This window comes from Convolutriloba macropyga, chromosome 13 (genome assembly GCF_964194025.1).
Source record: "Convolutriloba macropyga chromosome 13, txConMacr16.3, whole genome shotgun sequence".
In the NCBI taxonomy this organism is placed as follows: domain Eukaryota; kingdom Metazoa; phylum Xenacoelomorpha; order Acoela; family Convolutidae; genus Convolutriloba; species Convolutriloba macropyga.
In genome coordinates, this window is record NC_134480.1 from 40,886,518 (window position 1) to 40,904,819 (window position 18,302).

Below are 18,302 nucleotides of genomic sequence, written 5' to 3' on the forward strand. Positions count from 1 at the left end.
TTTCATTTCCAGCTTCAAAAATCGCTCCAATAAAATTGATTAAAAAAAAAGGACTTCTCCAATACTCCTCTTCGAGTCGTAAAAAAAGACAGCGCCCCAATACAATTCAAATTCTTTGAATTTGAATTGTAAAAAGACAGCGCCCCAATACAATTCAAATTCTTTGAATTGTAAAAAATTAGGAGCGCTATAATAGCCCGCTGAGAAGATGAGGGCGGCTATTAAAAAAGACGTATTGTAAGAACGAAAAATTGTCTTTTAAATATCAACTAGTACCAATTAATTGCTATTTAAGAATGATAAGTAAAATTTAATCAACATCCTAAGCAAGAAGCCATTAGATTAAACGAAAAGAAACTAAACTTATATCCGGAGAAAGGAAGAAGCTGTAAAAGTCAAATTTTACCCGCTACGACTACTATCGGTTGGAATCTAATATTTTCAAAAGAAATCAGCTGAGTACAAATTTCCTGACAATATCATCCCGAAATACTATACTGTCCTATTATGCTATTTTGAGGTCCATGTTCACGCTAGTACACAGGTCTATGGAAAGAGCTACATATGGTACAAATAGGTAAAATGAGTAGCAATTTACACAAATTCAATTCCTGCTGTCTAAGCCGCTCGTCCACATGTCCTCGCCAAAATTTCATCTCCATAAACGCTTCCCGATTCTCATCATTGGTCTTTTTAATCTGGCTTATCATACGCTCCAGCGCAGCCCTCGTCGGGTCATCGCGAATTAAACTGGTCGTAGCTTTCAAATAATTATCCATTGCTTCGGGAACTATTACTTTAACCAAAGATATCAGAATTGCAAAATGAATAAACACATAGAGATCAAGAATCACAAACCAAATACTTTCTTGTTAACGTCATTAGAGAGACAAACATCAAATAACGTAAACAAAATCGTAAACTTTGTAGGCAAGTTCTAAACAACAAGAGATACCAAATATGTTCACATTATCTGACCGGTCATTTTTACATTTAAATTGACTCATTGAATACCTGGAACGAATCACCACGTCATAATTACAACAGATGAGCTTTTTACTGTGAGAAAGAAAACGCCACTCATATGAACTCTTAAATGGTGCAAAAATCAATAGAAAGCTACAAAATTAAGCAGAACTATAACACATCATATTCGAACGGCGGAGTTCACAAAGCAACGCAGATTACGTGTTAAATCAGCATTAATAATCACGGTAGAAACAACTTTCTTTGAATGGCGCCTAAGAGTATTTACATCAAAAACACCAAAATAGATCACAAAAATTGTTGAAACTTATATTTTCAAAATCACGTAATGGAGATAATCGATTCAGTCACAAAGGAGCTAAAGAACTCTTTCTCACACCTTCTTCAATACTCCATCTTGTTAAAACATCTAAGAGCCTGTCCACATGCCTTCACCTTTTAATAGAAAAAAATCTGTGAACGCTATCGGCTAATTTCTGTTTATATGGGAGAAAAGAGTTTTATTAAAATAAACTTTTTCGTTTTCGGCAACAAAAATCACGTGATTAAACTTCTTAGAAACTCACTGTGAAAAACGGGGTTGCCGTATTTATAGATCTTATCATACAATTTAACATAATTGTGCGCATGCAATGTAATTTCGCAGGATTTGATAAAAAAATTTGAATCCTTTCGTTGGCAAAAGACAATGGGTTCAAATTGATGAAAATTACCAACTTTGATAAGTTTAAATAATCTTTCTCGAAGTAGTTTTGAAACTCATGGTCTTTCTATAGATCAATGGCTTCAAACAACACCTACAAGAACACTGCAACAATAGTTTGCTAGTGACAATATTTTTGTGTCATAAATAATTTGATCAATTGAGAAGAGAAACAAGTGAAAAGAATCTTACCAAAACATTTAGATTAAAAAAGATTGACTGCAGTCAAATATTAATGGCGTTTTCTTGAGAACACGGCAGTATTTTGAAGAAGTAAATTAGAACGGTAAACATACCCGGCAGATTGCCGGAAAATAGCCGCCGTTGACTTCAATAAGCATGATTGGGATTGAAAGAATAGAAGATATTGAAAACAAAAAGATTTTTGTACAAGAACATTTTTTAAGTCCGATTTATTTTGACGGCATTTCGTAGTTGAACATACTTCTGTTTCTTAGAGAGAGGCTACAGGGGCTACTATCAATACCAATAAGCATAAGAGATGGTAACTAAGACTTATAGGAACGACGTTCAAATAGCGGGCATCTAAAATTGGGCTTTATGGGTTTATCCCGTTTCTATTTCTGACTTCAATTTTATATTCTGACTCTGTTCATTTTGAATTGCTTTGCTGAGCAACTGATATTCAAAACCACTTTTAGCAGAATGAGAGAAGAGAGAAACTAGCCTAGAGAAGTCAAAAAGATTTCACGCAAAATGCTGAAAAAGCGGCAAAATGGTAAAGCGAAAAAAAAGTTCGACGAAGTAAAAAAACATAGCAGGACAAGTCCTGACGTACAATTCAAAGAATTTTCATTGACTAAACAGAAAAACTAGAAATAGAATGGACTGTGAGTGAATTGAAAAAACCATTTTAAAAAAAATCACATCAAAAAAATAAGAAAAAAACAGAAAATCAATGTCAAAATGCCACATGTGAACAAAAAACCACTACCGAGAAACCGAATTTTTGTTCAAACACCGTTTTCTCACTCTACTTTAAAATTAGAGCGAAAAAATTTCACGCCGCAAAACCACTCGCTTTTTCGCTCCATTTCCTGTTTCGGCGTGACCAAAATCACTACTCCAATTTGACTTCAAAAATCATGAAAATGTGTGAATAGATCTTAAAAAAAAAGTCAGCGCCCCAATATAATTCAAATTCTTTGAATTGTAAAAAATAGGAGCGTTATAATAGCCGGCTGAGAAGATGAGGGCGGCTATTAAAAAGAAAACAAAGAAGTTCTTTAGGCATCCTCATCTATAACATCGATTCCAAATAAAAATCAACCCGTCCGAAGAAAAAACTGAAAATTGATTGTTGTACAAAATTGTGTGCGAATTGTTTTGATTGCACTTCTTAGATAGACAGTCATGTTTGTTGCTGAGAGGATTCAGGGTTTGGTACTAATGTCAATGGATATTAGACATGACTAATTAGTCAGCTTTATGGGTTTCTCCGATTTCTATTGTGACTTTTATTTTTCACTTTTGACTCTGTGCATTCTAGATTGCTATGTAGAGCATCTGCTGTTTAAAAGCACTTTAAGCATAGTAGAAGAACAAAGAAAGTAGCCTAGTGAAGTCAAACATAAACCAACTAAGGTCGGGCAAATAGCTCCTGAACATGCTGGGAGATTTAATTGAGGGCTGTAGCCGAGATAAATTTTTATGGGTGCAAAACCCCCGACTGGGAGGAGTTCAAGCCCACCACCTCCATTGTACTACCCAGAAGCATTAACCACTGGGCTATCCGGGCCTTCCAATCTCTGTTTTAGCAACAGACTTAATTTTTGAATAACAATTAAATCAAGAAGTCAAGCCTGAAAAAGTCACTCGAGAAGTGAAACCGAAAAAATGTTCGCGCACAAAAGCAGTAAATGAAAAATTCTGTATAAGACACGCGTTTCCAATAATTGCCTCAAACTTCGTTGGAGATCAATTACGCTGAACAAAATGAACAGAATTTTATGAGCGCAAAATGTTCTCGGAAAAAATAGACAAAATTTTTCTCCGAAATGATAGAAATAAATCCTGTTAAAAATCCGAAGCTAAATAAGAGGAAGGCAGCATTATTACTAATTACAAATTACTGAATGTATTAAATACAAAACTAAATAAATTCTTAAGTTTATAATTTCATTAAATTAATGGAAATAGAAAGCAAGTCAGTTATTATGGTAGATAGAGGGTTAATCTACACAAGCTAGAGTGAACAAAACACTATGCTCTCACACGCTCACCATGGTTAAGAACACCTACCAATTTCGTCCAAGCTCGCATTCGGCTCTTTGCCCTCTGAGTTCTGAACATGTTCAGTATTATCAGACGATGGTTTCTTCAAAATACACTGTTACAGGAACATTCGTATTGCACGGTTAAGAAAAAGTTTAAAGAACATATTTTTGTTTAGTACTCTCAAGAAACACGCATAGTATTTAGAGGTCAACTCCCGTAGCCCATTTTTTCAAAACTTGGTCCGAATTACTAACTTTAAAGGAAGCATGTTTCATATTAGTTTCCCATTTAATGAGCTCTCGATAAGTTCAAGCCTCGAAACTATTTTTCTCGAATATAGTACGTACGTCTACGATACAAATTGAGTTAAAAAAGATTAAAAAATTGCTTGGTAATTACCTCCGACATCCAATTGTTCCTCAGAGGGGGTCTCCATCCTATCTCAGAAGAGAGGGTCGTAATTGGGGTGTACCCTCCCAACCTTACCCCAGGTTCACTATCAGCCCCCACATCTGACTCTCCCCCAAAACCACCGCCCAGCAGAGGACTTTTCCCACCAGTGTACGTGGGAGTGCCAGTGGGATAGAATGACGTACTTTTCACTGGATTGGAAACAGATTCCAGCAGTATTTCCAGCACAGTCGTGTTTCGCTCCGTCCTAGCAATGTCCAAGCAATTCTGACTTCTCTGTAAAACCACACATATAGCTATATAAGTTTCAGCTTCTGGGGCGGTTTTCAAACCATTTTGCAGACCTCAATGCAGTTGGTTGAGAATACTAGAGTAAAAAATTTACAACTTGCTTTTTCCCTCCGCATCATGCTTTGGCGTGATCAAAATCATCACACCAATTGGAAAAATCATCAAAAAGTGTGAAGATCTCTAAAAACATAGCCCAAAAGAATTCTGGAACGACTCGAAGAGTCATCCTTTCCGAAAAACTAACAATTGAAATAACTAGTATCTATTAGCACAACAAATGAAGCTGGGAAAAGTTAGTCAAATCCACAAATGAGCCCAAAAAGTAAAATAAATTCAATTCTAGTTTTATATAACATAAGAACGCATAAAACACAGAACCATTAGATTGTTCGAAAAACAATATAACAGCCACAAGATTCTCAAACTTCTCTCATTTTAATGAAAATGTGAAAAAAAGCCGTACGATAAACAAAAATGTTTAATTATTCAATTTTTTTTTTCAAAGCGTATAGAAAATAACTGCTTTGTGTCAAAGAAAATGACGAAAATGTCAAAGAAAATGATCAGCTGCTCAAAGAAAATGACGAAGAGCAAAAAAAATTGTACTTAGTTGCCGACAAATGCAATCAAACAAATCAATCAGCCAAAAATCCCTAAATTAGTACAAATCCCAGTTAGCAACGACTCCTTTTGATTTCAAAATTTTTAGAGAGTGATCAAAAACATAGCCGGCAAATTGCCGGAAAACAGCCGCCGTTCACCCCCTTGAGGCACAGCGGGATTCCAACAAGAGAAAAGACAAAAATTGATAGATTGATTTATTGCACTATGACTTAAGTGATCCAGTTTTATCGGTTAGTCCCGCTTCTTTTGATTTTGCTCTTCTGACCTTGACCGTACAATACAATGAATGGAAGAATTTGAAATTCATTCAGTTGAAACAGCGAGTGATGCCTGGAGAGGCAAACGGCGGCTATCAATTAGATCGAAAGAATTTACGGATTTACTCGGAAACACTAGAGTTTAGCTTACGGACTAAAACGTACTAAAGTTCATTCCCATGAAAAAAACCACCGCGGGAAAAAGACTGATCATTATTTTCAATGTGCTTGTTTTCTGCAACAACCACGAGCTTGATACACATCGAAATAGCAACAGAAAAAAAGAGATAAAAGTTGAAAGAACTTGTTTCGAATTTCGAAGTGTCCGAAGAGTTTGAATTTGTCGTGTGGCTTCAGTAACCACATACAATTACTTATTTCATCTCCTACAGTTCAGAATATTGATCTTAAACCTAATGCCAGCTGGCAATTGCTCTAATGAACTTTGATAACTTAATGCACGACTTATAGACCGGGCTTTATCGGTTAACCCCGTTTCTTTTGATTCTGTTCTTTTGATTGCTCTCTCTTTCGACCCTAAACGTATACTCTACATTGCTTAAATCACTGGGTACAATAATTTGAAATCCATTCAGTTGAAACAGCGTGTGTTAAGTCAGGAGTCAAACGTGAAAGTCGTGACTAATATTAAACAAACAACGTGAGCGAAAGTTGAAGACAATGAAAACACGTAGCAGAACCAGCCCTTAATTACAATTATGAAAATTGATCAACTAAAATATCAATATCAGCCTCTTTAAGAACAGCTCCTAAAATAAGCGAATCATATATCAAAACGTCCTCGAAAGTAAACATACCCGGCAGATTGCCGGAAAATAGCTGCCGTTGATTCCAATACGCATGATTGGGATTGAAATAGATATTGAAAAAAAAAAAGATTTTTGCACAAAAACATTTTTTAAGTCCGATTTATTTTGATGGCATTTCGTAGTTGAACATACTTCTGTTTTTTAGAGAGAGGCTACAGGGGCTACTATCAATACCAAAAAGCACCAGAAATGGTAACTAAGACTTATAGGCACGACGTTCAAATAGCGGGCATCTAAAATTGGGCTTTATGGGTTTATCCCGTTTCTATTTCTGACTTCATTTTTTTTACTCTGTTCATTTTGAATTGCTTTGCTGAGCAACTGATGTTCAAAATCACTTTAAACAGAATGAGAGAGGAGAGAAACTTGCCTAGAGAAGTCAAAAATATTTCACGCAAAATGTTGAAAAAGCGGCAAAATGAGGTAAAGCGAAACATTTTTTTGTTCGACGAAGTAAAAAAAATAGGAACGCTATAATAGCAGCTGAGAAGATGAGGGCGGCTATTAAACAGAACGAATACTAAAATCTAAAAACACATTTAGTTCATTTTCCTTTTAGAAAAATAAGGTTATGGAAGTTATTAAATTCTACAAAGTCAACTTCAAACAGTTATCCAATGGGAGTTCAGACCGAACACGAACTTTGTAGAACACCAATGGGCGACAAAAAAGGAAATTAAACATTTGACATAACCTATTTTTACGATGTCATGGAAAGTGTGGCAAAGAAACCCAACTAAAATTTGAACTCTGCAACATCTATTACACTATCGAAAGTTAGAAAGCAGAAAAACTTCAATACAAACAGATGGGTGACCATTCAGCAAAATAGCAACAAATGCAGGCAACAATCAAAAGTTCAAAATTGTCGTATATAAATGTCAAAGCCAGTGAAATTATAAGCATTAAACTGAAACCCTTGAGTGCATTCAATTATGCCTAATTAAAACGCAAATGTGACCTTTTAATAATGACTAACGTCAGAACAACAAAACAATAAAAAAACGGGAATTGTACAACTAATCACTAATACTTTTTAAAACAAGTCATGAAAACTGTTAGCTATGGATGAAAACAATTAAATAGAGTTGAACATGACTCACTATAGAGGCTAGAGAACTGAGGCTAGTGGACGCAACAAAAGTTGAACGCTAGTGAACACAAAACGCCTCAGAAAAAGCTATTGTGGAAATACCTTGCAACACATATAGCCTGCAAAAATAGCTTGCAACAAATATAGCCATCATTCAATAAAAGACTACCATCTGATTTATAAAAAAATGACACGGCGCTAAATTGAGAAAACCGAGGAAAGGGAAAGGAAAAATGAACAAAACTGTTACAAAATTGCTTTAAAAAGTCAGCAAACTACATCCGAACAGCTGTTCCGGGGAATCTTTAAACCATTGTGCTGCGCAGTCGATGAACAGCCGAAAACTAGTCCGAAAAAAAAAAAACGAAAAACCCGATAGAATTTATATTGAATAGTGAACACGAAAAACAATTGCTAAAAGCTTAAAAATTCAGAAACAAAAGGCAAAGCACTTAAAAAATAAAAAAAAATGGTCCAATTTTTGATTAAAATTAGCCACTCTCTGCAACAAACAAAACTCAACTCAAAATCAATCGAATCAACAGACAACATACACCACTAAAACTACTAAGTGTAGCCAGAAAAATTCCCTCCACAGAAGCCATGAAAAAGGTCGAAATTTACAAAAACTGCTACAAAACGTCAAGCAGGGCAAAAATGAAAATAGCTCAAAATCGTATCTAAAAGTTTAATATTTGCTTCAAAAGTTCAAAAATGATGCCAAACGTAATATTTCTAGCTTAGTTATTTCAGAGGAACGCCTTTGGCTGAAAAACTTAAGAGTTGAATCTAAAAAATCGCTTTGACAAAGCTGCACGTGATCAAAAACTAGTTTTTTCGTTCCCTCTCAGAATGATGCTTTAACAAAAACCGATCTTAAATTCTCTCTCTGTCTCAGCAGATTGGCCTTAACACTTCACGTGCAGCATTTGACTTCTTCAAAAACACATCCTGTAAAAAGAGAAGTCACCGATTTAAAAAAACAGATAACCATTACTCCTCCTCGCGTCGTAAAAAAGACAGCACCCTAATAAAAACAAGAGAATGCTAACGGTAGCTCCTCTCAGCTTTCGCAGCTATAAAAACTTTTGAAAAAATGGTTAAAAACAACTCGACGAAGCCGCACGTGAGCCAAAGAATTCTCGCTTTACTCTTCTCTTCCTCTTTGTTCAGCTACAAAGTTTAGCACATACGAAAAGACAACGTCCCAACACAGTTCAAAATCTTTTAATTGTAAAAAGTTCAAGATGTTCAGTGACTGAAACATGGGTCCAACGAATTGCATGGTCGAAACTGAACATAGAGATATGAAATTAGTGCTGCCCAAATTTTGCTTTAGTGCATGCTAGATTGACTAAGTAAACAGAATGGGCTACAGCAGTGACCCATTAATAACGAGCATTGGCTGTAAAAACAGCGTTTAAAGTTATAGTTCAAAAAACCCTATACTTAACAAAGAATGAATATCAAAATGGGAACTCGATAGGCTTATTTTTGCGCTAACCAATTAGGTCTCTGGCAAAATATCTGAAAGTTAAAAGATTCCTCTAATTCCTAATTGCTCACAAAAATTCGTTGAGAAAATGATGTGCAATTGCAACATGAACGTACGAAGTCTCGCATTAGAGGATTGGATCCAGCTTTGAGCAGCATGTCCACAATGAGAAGATTTCCAAGTTCCACCGCATCGTGAAGTGCTGTCCGACCATCATCCTAAAGTCACCAAGATATTAGTTTCATTTTCATAAGAACCAAAAAAATATTCAACAATTTTTTACCGATAATTGTACTTAAATTTGCTGTCTAGCTTTTTCATACAAATCAGAATGATGCCGAAATTCTGAGTCAGTTTTTGAATCCGAGGGAGAATCCTTAGTTCCGAGAGAAAGAGTACGGTTTTTAAATTATTGTAAAAAATGCTAATCAATAGTGGTAATAAATTATCGTGGGGGCGAGATCTGTATTTATTATTACGGAGCTCGTGTCTTTGTCGTCAAAGAAATGCTATTCATTTTTCTACGTATACAGATCGCAAGCGTTCAAGACAACTTCATAAGAGCTATTTCAGCATAAGTTACGCAACTCTGCCTGAAGCCAGAGAAGTTCTGGCGTTTAACCAGAACCGCGTAGCGTTTCGGGTTGCTACGCTAGAACTTCTAAGTCACTTTTGCACAGTCTGTAACCTTGCTTAAAACACACAATTTGCACGTTTGAATTTGAAAATGCAGAAGGTTCATGGAAGTCAATTTCTGGCTAGGTATGCAGGAACTTCTGATATTTTAAATTCTTCCACTGCAGACTTTAGGCATGCTCAAACCTGCAAACTTGAACGTGCGCGTTTTAAGCTCTTACAAAAACCCTTTTTATGCTTCCCCTATTAAATAGAAATTCCATGCGCAGTCGTGCAAAAAAAATTTCAGTAAAAACACTGGGGGCCAAAACAGAATAGATCCAAAAATTCTGTTGCGACTAACAAGACTGGTTTTGTTTGGTTCCACAGAGTCCAGACTGAGGAGAAGTTGTAATACCCTGTACTGCGCATATCTGGCAGCAACTCTCACGGGAGGCCAGCCACTGATTAGATGCTTACCTCCTCTCACGTACACCTACAAAAGCCGTTCGCAGCATTTACACAAAAAGTTTTGTTAAGCTCACTGCTAACAAGCTGATGATGTGCGAGACAACCGAAAGAAACATTTCAAAAATTACTAAAAAGTTAGAAGCTGCTCTCTCTTCTCGGCAACTGTCTTAATCGAAGCTTTGATGAGAGCACTTTGTTTGAGCGAGCAAAATTAGAAAATGCACACGATTGAGTCACGCTCTAATGCAGAACTGATCTTGGTTCTTAAATAAAGACGATTGTGTGGGCTTGATTGTCAGTTGCATGAGAAAACTAGCGAGCTAGAGGTGGCTTTCTCGAAATATAATTCGCTGATGATATCTAAGCTTCTCTAAATGTTTATGATAGTTTTAGGAACTCGAAACTTTTTTTGGTCAATTCTTTAAATGTGAGTTGACGATCCTTCCATTGAAAAGCGTTTTTAAGTATTTGTTTTCAGATAAAACATAAACTTTGATGTCTAGTCGTGCTTCGTTTTTTAAGTTCTGATTTAGATTTCGCTGTTCAAAGTTTTTGTTCCGACTCACTTCAGTGGGGGGGGGGGGGACTATATACTCAAATGAGTTTTTTTGTTCAGTCAATTTTGGCCGATCGATATATTGATCGAAGAGAGTTGAGACTGGTATCATTAGAAAGCCCGTTCGGCATAGAATATGGAATAAAAAACACTTCTTGCTTTTCTATTTTACATGGAGTTATCGAGGTTTGAAGTTTTGTGAATAATAGACGGATTTCCGTTCTTTTTACTCACATTTACTGGAATTTTTGCCTTTATTTTTGTCAGTTTTTCTAAAGTAAGTTTAAAATGTTTTAAAAAGCGTTGTTTGTTTCTTTTCTAACGATAGATGGGTACCGATAAAAATTTTCATTTATATTTTTTGGGTTTGAAGTTTTGCCGGTTTTTAGCCAATATAACTCGATAATTATACCAACAGCATCATTTTTCTTTGACATATTTTTCTGTCAAATTATCTTTATCAATTACATTGGACACAATTTCACGTTCTTAATGAACGAACACTAATAGCAAGGGTACTTTTGGTCTGACCGTGGAGTTCAAAAATCCCAAAAATAATCCGGATTGTGATCAGTGGCTGTCTTCTTTTCTAAAAAAATTTATCACCTTTTTATGTTCATCACAGAACAGAACAATTCACAAGAAGACTCACCATTGACAGGTACAATTGACTCCATAAACAATTGCCAGCTAATGTTTTTATATTTTTAGTCAAAAACTTCATATCTTTTTGACTTGTAGAATCATTTGATTTCAAAAAAAAATGGCTTTGCCACTGTTCTTCCCAAATTTTGGTCAACTTGAAACTTAGCTTCAGCAAAGACAGAATATATATTCGACTTAATTGAATTCTTATCTTTACTGCAGCTTTACGCTTTAAGTAACTGTTTTCTAGCTTCCATGCTACTAGTTTCAGAAAATTGATTTTTCGACATTTGCCCATTTTTCAGGTTCTTTATTGTTTTTGTCACATTACCAAATTATTGATAGGTCACTTATCACTTTATTGGTGTTCAAAACTCAGGCACAATTGAATATACAATTAATAGAATTCTTCTCTCTTTGTCTTTCATTGCCTTTCTTCTTGTAGACGTATGAGAATTTTTGAATTACAAGAGTTCTCAATGGCTTGTTATAAAGGAACACAGGAGCCTGTTAAATGATTTTGGTTGTTAGCTGATGGTTTTCACGACTTTAAATCAAACGTGAAAGATTTTAAAATTTTTTTATCTACCGTTCTTTTTTGTCTATTTTTCACCTATTCTCATTAATTACAGTTCACACATCACATTGCTGGCATAGAAGGAAGGCGAAATTGAACACAGAACACATCTAATGTTTTAAGTGAATTATATTATGGTGTTAGCAGCTTCAACGATGCTTTGTCTGTATTCGACGGTTTTTTCGTAACGTACCACAAATTCTGACAAATTCGAGGTCGTTTAGAGGAAAAAACCCATTTTACTGCAATTTATAGCTAAAGATTTTCATGATCATTAAATTGTTTTCGCAAAATACAAACGTTGTTTTAACTCATCTTTTTTCTCTACTTTTAACCTAGTCTCATTAATGAGTGAGTGATCACATATCAAATTATTGGCGTTCAAAAAACGCGCAACCAAACACTTCTTATTCTTTGGGAAAAGATTAACGTTATAACGGCTTCGACCGTTTTCTCGCAAAAATTATGATTTTTTTTGTATCTGATGTTTTTTTGTAGTCGTATGAAAAATATCTTAAAAATAACAGGACCCAATGACTTATCTTAGGGAGTTATAAACTATTCTGTTACAATCTATTTAACGATTTCAGTTCAAATGTATTGTGTTTCATTACTTTGCAACCAATTTTTTTTCAAAAAAGATGAGCGTAATTTTCAAGTTATCCGCTTTGGTTGTTTTTTGTCTGTTTGTTACCGACTATCATTAACGACTTGTTCCATACTTTTTTCTAGTGATGAACAATGAACTAGTTACTTTGTTTAGTTTAGCTTTTATCTGACGCTATTTAGACTTTGTTATTAAATTTTTCTACAAACAGACATCAAGTTTTGGATGTTATCAATCTTTGTTGCTGTTGTTTGATTTTGTTGCTTGTCTTGTATTCGTACTAATGGCAAATATCATCGGCTCTCTCAAGCAACATTATTAGTCCACTGAATGATTTGAGTTGGATGCAATTTTTTATTCATAAACCAGTTTTTTTTTTAAAGACTTGAATTTTTGAAAGTTTTCTACCCCGTCCTTATATGGTAGACAATTAAGCTGAAAATGTGGATGAGCGGGGTCGGAACATTATGTGCGAACGCACATTACCGAGCCTCCTTGTTCATTTTACAGTCTCATTTTATTTTCATTTGATATAATCTCATTAAATTTGCTTAATTAAACGAGCACATGTTCCATGCTTGTGTATCAATATGCCTTTCAGGAAGAGAATTTGTAATTCAGATAAACCTATTACACCCAAAATTTTACCGGGCTCCATCGTCTGGCAGAAGTAAAGTCGACGAACTAGAGAGAATACAGTTCTTTAACTTTTGTTGAATGTTGAGTTAATAGCGATTGGTACGTGTATTTTAACATTTCTTTCTCAATTTTTACATCATAGCCTGAAAATTTGCTTTCATTCTCTGAGAGATGCAAACGTGTGTTGCGCAGAATTGTCCAAATTTTGTGGAAAGACCTGGTCATGAAGCCTAACTTTTCTCGGAAAATTTTACATTCTTCCACTTTTGCTTTATAAATCTGCAGGAACCATTTGAGCCAAAGACAGAACCTCTGGTATTCCATTAGATCGGTATTATCCATTTCGAAGGACTTCATAGCTTTGTCGACACGTGGGAAGTTGCATCTAAAGTTTCGATCTATTCAGGTTTATCAAAAGCCGCTTTCAAATAGTCTACTTGGCCTGTTGTGTCACAACCATCGACGTTATATTTCCGACCAATGTTTGCAATGCGAGTTTTCATGACCAGAGGCAATATAGCAACTACATGCATTGCCGCGACAGCAGGTTTAAACTGAGCAGTGAGCAGTCGTTCATTTTGTATGTTTTTTAAATAAATACGGTTAACTTGTTCCTCAAACCTTTGAAATTGAAATCTGAGCAGCGTTCAGGGATTTCTCCCATTTACAGTCGTTTATATTAGTTAACATATATTCCTTTATATGTTGCAGCTCGCACATCTGGAAAGTAGTTTCCATGTGCATTTGTTCAATTCGTTAAATGAGTTTGAGAAATACTTGAAATATATGTTTGCCAGGCTTGCTTTGTTTTGGAATTCTCGAAAAGAGGAACAGGTTCGAATAAGACTGTTGAACAGTTGCTTCGTTCGTCTGAAAAGTTATCTTTGGTTCGCTGTTGTCTGCATTTGTTGATTTGAAATTCGCCTCTATCCAATTGTCTCGTTGATTCGAATATGTCGTATTCTAATCGTTTGAGGGATGTCGTATTTGTTCTCTAGTACTGCGAGTAGTATTAGGATATCATGTATTACTATGTATAAGCTTAAAGGTAGGAGTTTTATAGTAAGTCTTAGTAATGGTCCACTGATCCTAAAATCCATTTTGTTGCAAGTTTTTGCTCTCGTTTGATTTGCTCCATGTTGGCTCTGCTTTGAAACAAGGCTTGGGATGCATATGTAACTATCGGAACCAAATATCCGGTACAGGCATTTAGTTTAGTTTGGATCGTGCATTTGTGAAAAAGGCTGCGATTAATTTGGTAAAAAGCCTTTATTGCTTTTGTTGCTCTTCCGGAGCAGTTATCGTTCCTAGTCAGTTTACAGTACACCATGAGTCGCAATTCTTCTTGTGTATCCAAAAAATTTAGTGTTATTGACATCAGGGTTGCCTTTAGGTCGCCTTTGAAACTTATTATAGTAGATTCTTTGATGTTAGGTTGCATCCTATTTGTTTGCAGCCAAGATTCAATTTTGTTTGTAGCAACATTCAGTGAGCTTTGGTTCGTTGGAATTGTTTTGAAACAGTCGGCATATCCATAGTTTATTGTGCCACTCAGAGTTTCGGGTAGATCGTTGATGAAGAGAAGAAACAAAAGTGGACCTAGAATAGAGCCTTGATGAACACCGCTTGTGAGTAGCGTGTGAAGAGCTGTTTTCCCCAATTTTGACACTTTGTTTGCTATTAACTAGGCATGATTTGAGGAGGTAGAGTAGTTTTCCTACGATTTCGAAGTTTTATATTTTTTGTATAATCAGACGTGAGACAGTGTCGAAGGCTTTCGAGAAGTGTAAGTATAGGACAGCTAAGTGTTCTATAGATTTTTGATCGTAAAGTTCGTATATCTGATGAAGGAAGATTAGGAGTTGAACAGTCGCAGACGTTTTTGCGAAATCCAAATTGGCTATCATGGAGTTTGCTTTTGAGACTGCAGTAGATTGCATCAAAGACAATTTTTTCCAGTACTTTCGAACAGCAGCATAATAAGTCATGTGTTTTATTCCCTTCTTTTAAGATAGGTGTAACCTGGCTGTTTTTCCAGATACCTCTGAAAATGCCTTTATTGATAAAAGTCTGAAAGATGAACGTTAATGATTTGCTAAGTGTTTTTGAGCATGCCTTGAGAATCAAATTTCCAATTTTTTCCGGACCCGTTGACTTTTATGTCTAGTTTTGCCATAACTTCACTGACTTGATCTTGGCAAATTGTTAATCGGTTCATGTCGCGTTTTTCGTCATTTGGAAGGTCTTGATTTTTATTACGACCAAAAACAATTGCAAAGTAGTCGTTAAGCATTTCGCATTTATTGTTTCATTCATTGATTCAGCATCTTTGTAGTTGACGTTTGGTGGTATTGTAGGATTTTTCCGCATGCACTTCGGTTATTTCTGTATCCTGCTGAAAATTCTTTCTTCGAAAACTGTCTTTTCGTATTCTGCTAAGTCTTCTGAGGACTAAATTATTTCTTTCAAGCTTTTTGATCTTGATAATTTGATTGAAGCCTTTTGCGTTTCCGTGTCTCAATTTGTTTCATTGGGTGTGATGTAGTTCGAGATATCAAAGGTTGAAGGTTGGATCTGTGCTGTGTTACTCGGAGAACGTGTTTGTCAATTTTCTCCAATAACCAGTCACACCACTGTTTTACTAGGTGGTCCACGTTATTGAAGCAGTATGGATTGAAAGGTTCGCAAAAGATTGGTTCATTTAAGACATCCTAAGCGGCTTTCTTGAATGCGTATTTGTGGCTACTTGGAGTCAGTGACTCGACAGTGGTAGACAGGTTCAGTGTGGTTACAATGGGTTTGTGATCTGAGAATTGATTTACGTGCTGTAAGAGTAAGAGTGAGTTTTCTATGTTACATGCAGTCACTAGCTCTGGGTTGTCACAGAGAAGGACATCCAATTGGGTTGCGGCATGTGAGTGAGATTTAAATCAATAATCAGATCCAGGCATTGGATTTGATACAAGTTTGTTGATGCAAGCGTTAGCCAGTTTGTCTATTCGATATTAATATCTCCAGTTAGGATGATGTCACAGGAATTTAGATCATCCTTTCGTTTTCGTTTTGCAGTCTCATTTATCAGTTCTTGTAGTTCAGTCACTTGCCATTGATAAATGCTGGGTGAAGGGGTATTATAGAGACAGCAAATTTGAATGAGTTGTTGTTTGCGTGTATTTCGATAACTAAGTGATCGGTTTTGGTGAGTTTTGAGGAATATATTTAATGTTTGGTATTTTGTTTGATAGCGGCTAGGACACCTCCGTGATTTCAACTTCTAGTGTCCGTCATAATTCGGTCACTTCTGTAAACAATGTAATTATTTAGGAATAGCGAGGCATCGGTGACATCCACTGCTAGCCAGGTTTCGGTTAGACAGATTATATCGTATTCCGAAGTTGACAGTGCATTTGCAAGTTTCGTTCTGTGAATGTACAGGATACTTCTGGTGTTATATGTTAGTATCGTTATGTTTTCTAGTCAAGTTGTTTTGCTCTGTTGCGGTTGTTTTGTCTTCTGCTTTGGCCACCTGACCATTTTCATAAAAAGGGGAACGCAAAAGAGGAAAAGGCCTCAATCAACAATCAATCAGAGGTCACCTCACAAGACCTGGGAGGTGACATCTGATTGTTTGTTTTCGAAGTTTCATTAATTATATCTGCAATGTTGTTATTTTCATAATTGATTTTTTATTCATACAGGGTCTCTCTCTTAATTAACTTGGATAACAAATGAACTGTCAGATCAATACATTAGCTGTCTAGAACTGCTCATTTTTTAAAATAAAAACAGGAACCAAAAATTGCTCCCCGAAAATGTGAAGTCACCCACCGGCTGACACAGACTATCAACTGGCGCCTTCCGCGATATGAGAATCTTCAACAGAGTCAGGTCACCATCCGCACATGCACGACACACATCAGCCACAGAAGGAAATGTAGATGCCATGCCTATGATTTTTATTTCCTTATGACACTTGGAGTAGTATAACACTTGTCGCCAAATATACAGACACGCAAGTTTATGGGAAACACTTCGAAGCTTCAATAAGAATCTGAAAGGAAAACAAAATTATGAATTATTATTATTATTATGACTTCGTGGATATACCACTGGGATGTTATTCCCGCTGTTAGGTTCTAGGATGTGAACGACAGTTTTCACAGATACAAATACTTATATGCGCAATAATAACCTAAATTATTGTTAAGCATCTGATATTATTAAGAATATATTTCAGGTCTTCGGATGTGGTTCCTGCAGTTTGCCAAAACAACGAATTCTAATAATCAATTCTCTTCTACATTCCATCTAAACTTTCTTCTTTCAAATTAAACAATATCTTTCTACAACTTCACTTCTTCTAATCCAATCCTTCTAATGGTAAGCTATTCATTCAATAATAATTCATGCATTTTTCCACCAATAAGATTTAACTAAGTTTAAAGAAATGGCTTAACTTTACATCCAATCAAAGTTTAGACATTACTCTGCGCTTCTTTAATTTTGATGTTACACTGCTTATTAATTTATAAATTCCTTCATTAAGGAATTTGAAACCACATTAACAAGACGGCTTTTGGTGTTATGGTTTGTGTACAAAATTTTCGCATGCAATGGGTATCTATAATTTTTAATAAGTTAACGGTTATTAATCAGAATTGCGTAGTAAGGCTTCGCGCGATTTGTTTACAAACAAGTTGCATATTGTCTAAGTCTACTGGAGCACTCTCTTGATTTGTCAGATTAAAGAGTTGTTTCAACTGTTGTTCACTCAAAACAATATTGTTGTTTGCAAGTTTACTCATAGGATGTAATTGTAAATACTGATGGTCTGCTGCAAAGACAACCAAAATCGGTTTTGATTCAATTCTCTTTTCACCAACCACCGATGTAAAAACTCTAGCATAGCGTTGACGATAACATTGTAAAGCATACGTGAGTCCAAAGTGCAATAGTAATGAAATACAGAAAGAACAGAACCCAATCGTTAAGGACATTTTCCAAGTTCCAGCTTCTCGAAATTTGTTCTGAATACTTGGCCTCAAGTTCTTCATGTTTTGAATAATAGGTTCAGAGATTTCGTCTAATTTGACAAGCGATTTTCTGTGAAAATCGGGCACCATTAACCTTTCTAATTGAACTTCTTCAATAATTTGTTTGCGAGCTTCAGACATTGATGAAATATGTGGAAGTTCTGATAAATCTGGTAGCTAACTGAAGAGATGCAGCAGAGGATCTGCTAGATTAATGTCGATTTTTATCG

The 18,302-nt window shown here is 35.6% G+C and overlaps 1 protein-coding gene across 4 annotated transcripts in view; it reads right to left on the reverse strand.

Moving 5' to 3' along the window:
- The window catches only part of LOC142352232 (uncharacterized), a 69,348-nt gene extending 52,258 nt beyond the window's left edge, over positions 1-17,090 (reverse strand). For 2 of the 4 annotated variants that reach the window (XM_075404690.1, XM_075404689.1), the window contains exons 1-5: positions 16,868-17,090; positions 9,909-10,040; positions 9,046-9,147; positions 4,328-4,615; positions 3,953-3,995 (exon numbers count right to left, since the gene is read on the reverse strand). In XM_075404690.1, the coding sequence (XP_075260805.1) occupies positions 3,953-3,995; positions 4,328-4,615; positions 9,046-9,147; positions 9,909-10,040; positions 16,868-16,984 (682 nt within the window). In that variant the 5' untranslated portion in view covers positions 16,985-17,090. Of the gene's footprint in view, positions 1-598; positions 1,070-3,952; positions 3,996-4,327; positions 4,616-9,045; positions 9,148-9,908; positions 10,041-16,867 lie in introns of those variants that run through there. The other 2 variants (XM_075404691.1, XM_075404692.1) reach the window with 2 other exon arrangements.
- Positions 17,091-18,302: the final 1,212 nt, after the last annotated feature.